The sequence below is a fragment of the Sprattus sprattus genome (genome assembly GCF_963457725.1).
Source record: "Sprattus sprattus genome assembly, chromosome: 4".
NCBI lineage: Eukaryota > Metazoa > Chordata > Actinopteri > Clupeiformes > Clupeidae > Sprattus > Sprattus sprattus.
The window spans coordinates 39,426,124-39,436,552 of NC_137923.1; the positions used below are offsets into that span (position 1 = coordinate 39,426,124).

Below are 10,429 nucleotides of genomic sequence, written 5' to 3' on the forward strand. Positions count from 1 at the left end.
TAACAGATACAATAGGTTACCTCCTACCGGAGGAAACCTAACAATGCACAGCTGGCTAGTGACAGACACATGTTGTACCTGGGATCTGTAATTTTTTATAATTTAAACCCAACTGTTCCCAGATGCATTTTGTTAACTGATCAAATGCACTGATCTACTTTCTTTGTTGTTTTAGCCTCATTTTCAATCTTTTAATCTCCTATTTTCTTTTAGCTGTTGTACCGCCCTAAACCTTTTTTTAATTTCTTAATTTCTTCGTTTTTTTTTCTATGTTTATCTGTTCACTAGAACTTATTTCAAAATATATGAATTGTGCTATATAAATAAACTTTATAAAGGTTGAGTTGAAGATCATGCAGGATCCCAAATTATTGAAGGGCCACACAACCCCTGATCATGTTAATTTATTCAATGACAGAATAAAAATATTTTTTTTACTGGGAATGCAAATCTAATGGAATATGATTAATCATTAATAATCTTATCAGATTCGTTTTTTAATTCACAAATAAATGTCATGTGATTTACAAATGGGTCATTGCATGTCATTTCAACCAAATTGGGAAAATCTTTCCACCACACCATCTCAGAATTGGCAGATATTTCTTTCCCTTGACAAATACACTCTGATATGACATATTCCAAAATGTGAGCTTCCAAAATGTGTCTGGTTAGAATTGAATTCATACTACCTTTAAGAAAAAATTTAATTCATTTTCAGTCTGAACAATTGAGCTTATTAACCTGGCCTTAAATGACAAGAGTTCTGGAATTTGGCATTCTGATTCAATACTTCCAAAACTGTAATTTGTTCTATGCTGGATGGAATGGCTGAATAGATATAGAGGCCCAAACCAAATGTAATTATTTATAAGCATAGTAGGAGGGTTAAACAAATTAAAATGAATTCAAAAGTCACAATTAAGCTGCAGCTCATTAAATTAATTCTAAAACGAACACAGACTTGACATTTTGAGCGTATTGCCTGTGATATACATGAAATGTTCCCTAAAAATGTAAATAAATCAGACATCGACTACAAGGTGAAATTAACCTTGTCACAAAATGCATGACATTTTTTATTTTTTTTAGGTTTGACACTATACCTACACTAATGTCTATACATGTGTGAAAAACTGCTAAAAATAAGGTCTGTACATTTTTTTTTTATACCTCTAAATATGGTTCAGACATCTTTTGTGACCATGTTTGGTCCTCTACCTACAGGAAATATTGAATCAGCATGCAACATTTCAGAACTGAAAAATATGCTTCCTTATAGTTTTCTAAAGGAAACACTATGGGAGTTGGAAGCTAAACTTTTGTGGATATGTCATCTCAGAGTATATTCATCAAGACAAAATATTATCAGCCAAGAGATGAGAGTGTGGTGGATACCCATAGTTCAAATGACATGGAACGACCCAAATGTAAACTTTGTTACATTTATGTTCATTATAATGTAGTAGTCCACATAACTTGACACTGCACTGACTTAATGGAATTTAGTCAGATTCAGTCATACCCTTGGATTCATGTACATTCATATGATTGAATGAAATTGTAAGAGTTACATCTATTGTCATCTAAGTGATGTTAGGCTCATAATTCAGATGTTTCCCATCCAACTAACTGTTAAAGTCATTTAAAAAAAAAGACGTACTGCAAGTGCTTATACATCCCATGCATTACTGAGGTAGAACTCCTTCAATTGAAGTTCCTGTTTTATTTGAGAAAGGGGAAGTTTACAAAAAATATATTCACCTAAGTCAGAAGACTGGTAGTGGCACAAGTAACAAAAGCGAAAGGAAAGAATAACACCACGGTTTAGCTGCTGTGAAAGCAAGGTGAGTATGCTGATGCTATTTTAAGGGTTTAAAAAAGAAATATTGAAATTTTCATGTCTCGATTTGTCGTGATTTGTGTTTTGAGATTTGGGATTTGAATGTCTACCACAGCTGGTTACAGTCTCGTCTGTCCACTACGGCTTACAATAGACTCAACTTTGTAGTATTCAGATCACTAGAGATTGTAACAAGACAATTGTATTATCTGGGCCAGACATTTGTAAGAAATAGTAAAATCTCAGTCTCAACCTCCATCTAAAATATTTAAACCTACAGTATGTACCTACATAGTGCAAGACTTATTTTAGTAAGTTAATATTTAGTTGAGTCTATTTAGTCTACATAGTTCATATAAAGACCAATGATCAATTGATGATGATCAACTGATCGATGTGCACAAGAGATGACTCACTATAAAAACAGCTTGAACTAAAGTCTGGATATCTGGATTGTATTGCATATCACAGTACAAAGATTCTCCGTGTCAAGGCAGGTCCTGGCTTTCACTTCCCTCTTCTTCTGGTGCAGATGTTGGCCCGTCTTGTGCTGGCTTCCCTCTGTGTAGCGTGGGTCTCCGCCACAGTCGTCTGTCCCAATGGACACCTGTGTCCCTTTAAGAACACCTGCTGCCTGACTAAGGAAGGATATGGCTGTTGTATCTATCCCTCGGTGAGTTCAGGAAACCAGTGGATTTTATATATTTTTTTCAAATTACTTTTACACCACAAAACAAATGCCTTCTGTGTGAAAACCTACTTCTCAATAAATATACTTCTGATTCCGAGAAGTAGGTTTTCACACAGAAGGAATTTGTTTTGTGGTGTAAAAGTGTAAAAAGAATCATGAAAGAAATCCTGCAAAAATACAAATAAAAATTAATTTACAAATCTACAAAAAACATGAAAAATAACGGAGCACAACATACTGTATATATAGGAAAACACTTCGAAGATGATCATGTTGATTTACAATGTTTCCCAAAACATTGCTCACTGTGCCTTCAGCTGTAAAGGGCTTTGGTGTAAAGTGAAAAATGTTAGAGTTTCATAGTGTACATCTTGATTGTCAAGTGTTACCATGGCTTAACATCATATTCATGTTTTCAAGGCTGTCTGTTGTTCTGACCTGCTGCACTGTTGCCCAGCTGGCTACTATTGCAATGCTGCGTCCCAGTTGTGTGTGAGCGACAGCCTGCCATGGTACAGACTGCCGTGGCTCAAGAACACGCCTGCCAAGGAACCCGAGACCACTCCCTTCCAGCTCTCCCTTCCTAGATCTGATAGCAGCACCATTCAGGAGAGGTCTTCAGATGTGTCTGTGGTGCACTGTGCCAACGGCCATGTCTGCCCTGATGGTACAACGTGTTGCAGAAACCCTTATGGTACCTGGTCCTGCTGCCATGCTGCCAAGTTCACACTTGTGAGTGTAAATGGGAGGCATTTTTATAATTTGCTTTATAACATATGCTGTGGCAGTGGCAGAAAAAGATTTCCAGGCTAAAGACACCATATTTCATATTTATTTCATTAGCCGTAATTCTTACCAAGTATCAACAACAATTAAAGATGTTACATTCCTTGCGCTATTGGTTGGGGACTGCCCACAGCGGCTAATCCTCTCACTATCGTGTAAAAGTACTCAGATCCAACAATCTAGCTTAACCAATATAACAACTGCCCAACCATAGATCCTTAGCAGCAGGATAAAACAGCAATGCACCACTAGCTGGTGACAGCCGCAACACATCCCGCATGTTGTACCCAGGATCCGTAAAGGCTATTAAATAGCTATAAAAAAAAAATACGTTTCAATCTCCTACCCATTGATACTAAAAATTAACAGAAGTTTGCATACATCCAACAGGAGCCGTGCTGTCTGAGTGAGGTAGGCTGCTGCCAGCTAGGATTCCACTGTGACAGAGAGCTGAGGGCCTGTGTGAAAGACTCGGCCCCACCTGTACCCTGGGCCACAGTGGAGCAGGCCCCTGGAGATGGCAGCATGGCCCTGGAAGGGGTCATACGCTGTGACGGACATTTCTACTGCCCCGCTGGCAACACCTGCTGCAAAGCACCCACCGGTGACTGGGGATGCTGCCCATACCCGCTGGTAAAGGACCTGCACTCGCAACAGAATGTCCTTTCTTTCTACAGCGCAGTGACTTTCTACAGCGCTATTCTTAAGCATTATTCATTCAACATTTATCTATCTATCTACCTATAAGCTTACCACACATCACTGAGCGCACAGTTAATTCCCTTAATCTCTTGCTGTCACATAAAGGGCGAATGCTGCCAGGATGGCAAGCACTGCTGTGAGTTCAATTGGACCTGTGACTCAAACTCTACGAACTGTGTGAAGGGAGACACCTCCATCCCTTCAGCTACCAGGAGGAAGATACAACGACTTTGATGCAGCAACACCACTATCGGTCTGGCGCATAATTCCACATTAGTGGGGTTTCATCCATCAGTGTTTAGGATGTAGACGGTTAACTGTTCAACTCCAAAATCAAAGTGAAATTAATTCAAACAAGAGCAATCGGAGATTTCTGACCTCCAGCAAGGAGGTACACAAATCCGGATCCAGATCATCCTGAAATTTTAATGGGGAAGTCCCAGGACTAAGATTCACCTCTGGTCTGACAGATCCGCCCAGTAGTTTCTGAGAAATCTTGACCACAGACAGACAAACGGACAAATAAATAAATAAATAAATAAATAAATAAATGAACGGACCCGATCGCATAACCTCCTTGCTGGAGGTAATAAGGTTGACATTTTTTAATTAAATCATCAAAATCAAGAAAAATCATTAAATTATTAAATTACCAGGAATCATCAAAAGTATCAGTTAAAACTCAAATTTCTTCCATGTTGTTGGAGTGTTATTTCTACTTGCAAATTAATAAAATGGAACTTTAAAAAGAACGTCAGTGAGAATGTGTGAATTGTGCAATGTGCTCACACTCCTGTATCACTATAGGAGACCTGCTATGCCATCATACTGTACACTTATACGTTACATATGAACAACCTGTGGGTAATTTTCTTCAAAATAAGTTTGATTGCCTAACGACCTGATTGGCCAAACGAGTGATGTTTTCGCGGTCAGTAGTGGGGGACAGAGACCATCAGCTTAGACATGAGGTAAAATATGACTATAATTATGAACTGAAAAACACTTCACTGCCCAATCTGTTCTGCAAATGCGTGTGCATTCACACTCTGAATCACAATGTATAATGTAGCCTACATAGGTTGTTCAACATTTGTGTAGGCCTAATTGTATGGCGTGGCCGAGATTAGTAAACATATAACCACAGAAAGGTAGCGCGACTGCTCTAGCTTTATTGACTATGTGGCCATCAGTACAGAAATAAAAGGTGTATGGTAACACAAGGCCCTTGTGAGGATTGTATTTTGTTTGCCCATGCATTAACATTTAAGCCAGAGAGGTAGAAAAGCAGTTTCCCGAAAGCATTATTAGAACTTCCACAGTTAAATGATAGAGAGACTCATTTTGAAGAATCTCATGATTACTACCAATGGTTTCTCAACAAATGAGGAAATGCAATTGCAGGTTAGGCTACCTGAATAAAAATGCATGGAATGGATTGAGCAGTGTCATAAAAGTTAAGAAGTTAAATTCTTCACATGGGACAACTTTTGAACATGTGCAGAACACATCGGGCTACCGGCATCAGGCAGTGGACTAATAACTGTTAACATTTTATAATATTTAAGAATGTAACTGTTTACTGACTCTCTTTACTGTTTAGTGATTAACTCGAGAAAGGTCTTCTTTCCTCTACATGGCTGTGGCTCATCGGTGGTCGACTACTTCCCCTGGACTGCATTGATCTGTTACTATAGCAACGTGTATATACAGTCCTAGACGCAACATTAGTTTGTAAAAGTCCTTTCTAAAAGTTGAACAAAACCTGCTTGCTACAATGTCAGAAATGTCAGCCATGAACAGAAAATTGATTCAGAATCTAGCTGAAACCCTTTCCAAACAGGTGAAACACTGTAAGTATGTTCTTTTCCAGTAAGCTTTATACAGCGTTTGCCTTTACCATGTAACGTATCGCATAACGTTAGCCTAGCTGCATTTTGATCACCGTATCTTCAGCCACACTTTGTTCTTTTAAACGTATGGAAAATGAACAAAATGTTCTGTGAAAACAAAGATGTTATTAGCAAAAAGTACAACGTCATCATCTATCTTATGCTGTTAAATACCTTCACGTCTTTGCCAACAATATCTAGGTTGAATCCCAGATAAATAGGTTCCATCATGTAAAGTCGATTACGGACTATTTACGTGAATATTAGCTAATAGGCATACCAATGTATTTATTTATTTTTGACAAAAAACGTAGTTTACTTCAATCAAAGGTATTCTTATCTTTGCACTTATTTAAGTAGTATTGATTGCTTCTTCAAGTGTATTGACATTGTTAAATGTAAGATTCATATTTTTGTAAAGGCATCTACAGATTCAGCACATTGCAAAAGATTGGCGTGGATAGATAGGCTACATCTCTGGATTAGAGAGTGTCGTCATCCGTTGAGAGAATCTGGGATTCTTTTTTTCTTCTTCAATTTCTGGAAACAATACCTGATGACTATATTTTTAATTCTATACCATCTACTCAGGATTAATCTCAGACTTTACCTGGGCAGATGGATGGCAGGTTGTTGGAAACCTGAATGATGCCTTCTCAATTTACTTAGATTTATGATATTTATGACAAATAATTCAAAGATAATTTGTGAGATTTGATACAAACAGGATGTTTTCAATGAGTCAACTATGACCATGGCTAAATTGTTATGACTTGCCTTTCTTTTTGCAGTTAACAAGACAGAGGCAGAATGCCTGATCCGCCTCTTTAATGGCCTGCTTGGAGACCAAACAGACAGGCGGGTAGGAAATGGATTGGATCGAGGCAAATTCAGGAATATACTCCACAAAACATTTGGCATGACTGATGATATGATCATGGATAGAGGTACATTTCACAATGAAAGAATGAACACCAAAATCTAATCCGGTAGTCAAGGTTAGATACTATCTTATTTAAAATCAACTGCAATTATTTGTGAAATATTAGTAAATGACCAGCAGATGCAAACTCTCTGTCCTATCTTTATGATAGTTTAAATGCATTTGCATAGGTTTGTGCTTGACTTTGAATAATCCTGTATGCATTGTTCAGTATAAGTAATTCTTCTCTTTTTATCATCCAGTCTTTCGCGCATTTGACAAGGACAATGACAGTTACGTGGCTGTCAAGGAGTGGATTGAGGGATTGTCTGTCTTTCTACGTGGCACGCTGGATGAAAAAATAAAATGTAATATAGAATGGCAGACATGTTTGAACGCATAAAACCAGCATTTAACTGCATACTTGTTTTCTTACACTGCGTATTTTCTATTTAACTCCTAGACTGCTTTGATGTTTATGATCTTAATGGGGATGGATACATTTCAAGAGAGGAGATGTTCCACATGCTGAAAAACAGCTTAATAAGACAACCGACAGAGGAGGACCCTGATGAAGGAATTAAGGACCTAGTAGAGATCACTTTGAAGAAAATGGCAAGTAAAATGCATACTAACCTAAATGTCCAGTTTAAAACAGAAGTCTTTCTGTGGCAGAACATTTTTCACTAAAAGCGAAACTTCTCCCTACAGGACCATGACCATGATGGCAGGCTTTCCTATGCAGACTTCGAGAAGGCAGTGAGAGAAGAAAACCTACTCCTAGAAGCTTTTGGAACATGTCTCCCCGATGCAAAGGTAACCTTTTTGACAGACTGATGTTTTCATTTTTTTAGCAGTTGATACAGTGAAACTATTATAAATCACCTCTGTCTTTCTCTCTTTCACAGAGTATACAGGCATTTGAGCAACATGCATTCCAGGAACCACTTGAATGCTGACAAACCATTTTTCATTTGAAATGGATTTTTTTTGGGTACTGAAAGTCATATCAACTATATAAACACATAAATAAAGTAATGTATTTTTCAACGCATTTATTTTACTATAACATTAAGATGAGCTAGATTCTAACAGAAATACAAAGGAATGAAATTGTTAAATTCTTCGCCTTGGTTTAGCAGTGGCCACTGGGGGCTTTGGTTCTGGAACTGAGGCAATCTAAAAAAAGAGACAAAATGGATTTTAATGCATTTTATCCACCTCCACCATTCCTGAAGTGGCTACTTCACCAGATGTGGGAAAAACAATTACAAGAACAAAATGGATTTAATGCATTTAATCCACCTCCACCAATACTGGAGTGGCTACCTCACCAGAACTTGGAAAAAACAAGTAAATGTTTACCTTGTTTGACCAACTTATTTTTGATAGCAAGGCAACATTGAGTAATTGGGTGTTTTTCAAAGTCAAGCATGCTTCCTTGGTTAGACAGGTCCTTTCGAGTCCTTCCAAGTCAGGTCCTTTAGAGGCTAGGCAATACTCTAGGCAAGACAAATTCCATGCTACTAAAAAAGCCCGGGAAGTGTGCATAGGATTGTGGGTACTTTAAGAATGCAGAGGGCACTCCAACTTCCTTTTTGAAAATTCTCTGAATGAAGGACTAGATCCTTGGTAGATTTTAAAGGATCCTTCACATCGGAACAGTCCTTCGGCGAGATTCGATGACATAGCATCCTTGAAATGCAGTCATCAAGGATCCTTTCTTGACTTTGGGAAACAGCCATTGTCACTGCTCTGTTGGCTAGAACCTTTTAGGTTAGCTACATACTACACTGCCTAATAATTGGTCCACCATTTGCAAACTGGGATTCACTGGTTGTAAAAACAGCTTGTGGGCCGCACCAATGAAATTTGCCAACATAATAATCCAGAAGTAGACATGGCATACTTCTTCAATGCAGCATTTGAAAATAGGAATCCAAAGGCTGCCTTGCAGCTGTATAATAACTACATTCTCAAATGACTTACATATAATAACTACGTTCACTCAAACATGGTGAAATAGCACATTGTGCAATTCTGTTTTGTTGTTCAAACAAGCAACAGTTTTACTTTAACTCATCTGGTTCAATAGCCAATACCTGATTATTCACACATTTTAAGCATAATGTCTATCATGTTTTGTCAAGACAACATCATACTGTAATGAGTACTCATACCTTTGCCATTGTGCTCCTTATTATGTTAGCTGTGATATTTAATGAAGCATCTTCTAAATCCGTCTTTGGCTTTTCAGGTAACTGTGGTCCAATTAGACATCCACCTTCATCACTGTTACCCCTTGATGTCTGACTGATCGTCTCCTCTGCTTTACGTTTTCTACTGTCTAAGAGAGCAGGTCTTGGTACAAATCGTGCATGTGAAGATGTGTCCCTGGTCACCCTGCTATTCTTTTCACTGTCTCTTTGAATCATAGCTGTTTGGAGCTTAGGGTCTTTGGTGGGATCGACGTAGTGGTGCAAAGAGCCCATCTTGTCCTCAGCGGGTAATGTTCTTCCCTGCTGTAACTGACCAGAATATGAAGGTTGGCAAAACAGCTTCTCTTGAGGAGGCAAAGGTAGCAAAGGAAAGCCCTGGTAATTGTCTGTGTATGTTGAACTCTTCCCCTTTGGAACATTCTCTGGTATAGGCTCTTCACATGTATCCCATGGACGTGTTGTTCTTGATGTTCTTTCCTCATTTTTTGGCACGTATGCCTTTTCTGCAAATAAAGAATAGGATGCGTTACTGTCCCGGTTAAAACCTAATTTCTATTAACTTTAAAGGTTGCTTTGCAAATTGGCTGTCATACCTTTGCTTTGGGCCACTCTGTTCACGTATCTCCTTCTATCCTGTAATTTCTGCCTGGTGTCCTCCACAGTCTCATACTCAGGAGCGTAACAGACGTGTAACAAGCCTCCATAAAAGCTCTTCTCGTCCGTGTTTCGTTTTGCTGCCCTGAAAGAATAACACAGTTGATATGATTACAAGATAGATATTAATAAACGACTGAGGGTTGTACAGTAAGATTGTACAAATTTCACAGGGACAACCCACCTCGCACTTGTCAGCTTTTGAAATTTGAAAAGGTACACTTCAGTGAACTCTTCGGCAGGATATTCGTCAAGCACACGGTATTCTTCTATAGCTCCATACAGCGCGAGGAGCTGCACCAACTCTGTCATTACTCCAATCGCTTGCACCCCTTGCACCAGCAAGTAACGGGATTCAAGATTGATAGTGTAAACCTAGATGAAGACACGGAAGTTTATTAAAAAACGGAACATTTTAATCCCTAGATTAGAACCTAGCCAATACAAGATGTTTAGCCTAGCCTGTAACTGGATTTTCTAACCGTCGTTTGACTAATGTAGACTCTGATGACATAGTATGCTCACCTTGACAGCCTTAGGTCTCCTTCCATCTCTGTACTTTGGTCGTGTGTGACAAACAGGTCGCTGTTCATGGTGTTTATACACTTTCGGAGTGTCCCAAACTGAAACCTTCATGGAGGTCGCCATGTTTTCTCAACAACAACAATACCCATAGACAGGAAGTAGTCTGAACTAATCGAACGAGATATGTACGATTTT

General features: G+C 38.5%; 2 protein-coding genes across 2 annotated transcripts; one reads left to right on the plus strand and one right to left on the minus strand.

The window, feature by feature from the left end:
- Positions 1–5,799: 5,799 nt before the first annotated feature.
- On the plus strand, positions 5,800–7,795 carry clxn (calaxin; the record flags this gene model as incomplete). The annotated part of the gene is made up of 6 exons (XM_080836316.1): positions 5,800–5,875; positions 6,706–6,861; positions 7,100–7,204; positions 7,300–7,451; positions 7,548–7,652; positions 7,745–7,795. The coding sequence occupies 6 exons, from the start codon at positions 5,800–5,802 to the stop codon at positions 7,793–7,795; spliced, it is 645 nt and encodes a 214-aa protein (XP_080692442.1).
- A 106-nt stretch (positions 7,796–7,901) lies between these two features.
- On the minus strand, positions 7,902–10,357 carry rbm48 (RNA binding motif protein 48; the record flags this gene model as incomplete). The annotated part of the gene is made up of 5 exons (XM_080836359.1): positions 7,902–8,015; positions 9,017–9,558; positions 9,649–9,794; positions 9,894–10,084; positions 10,235–10,357. The coding sequence occupies 5 exons, from the start codon at positions 10,355–10,357 to the stop codon at positions 7,953–7,955; spliced, it is 1,065 nt and encodes a 354-aa protein (XP_080692485.1). The 3' UTR covers positions 7,902–7,952.
- Positions 10,358–10,429: the final 72 nt, after the last annotated feature.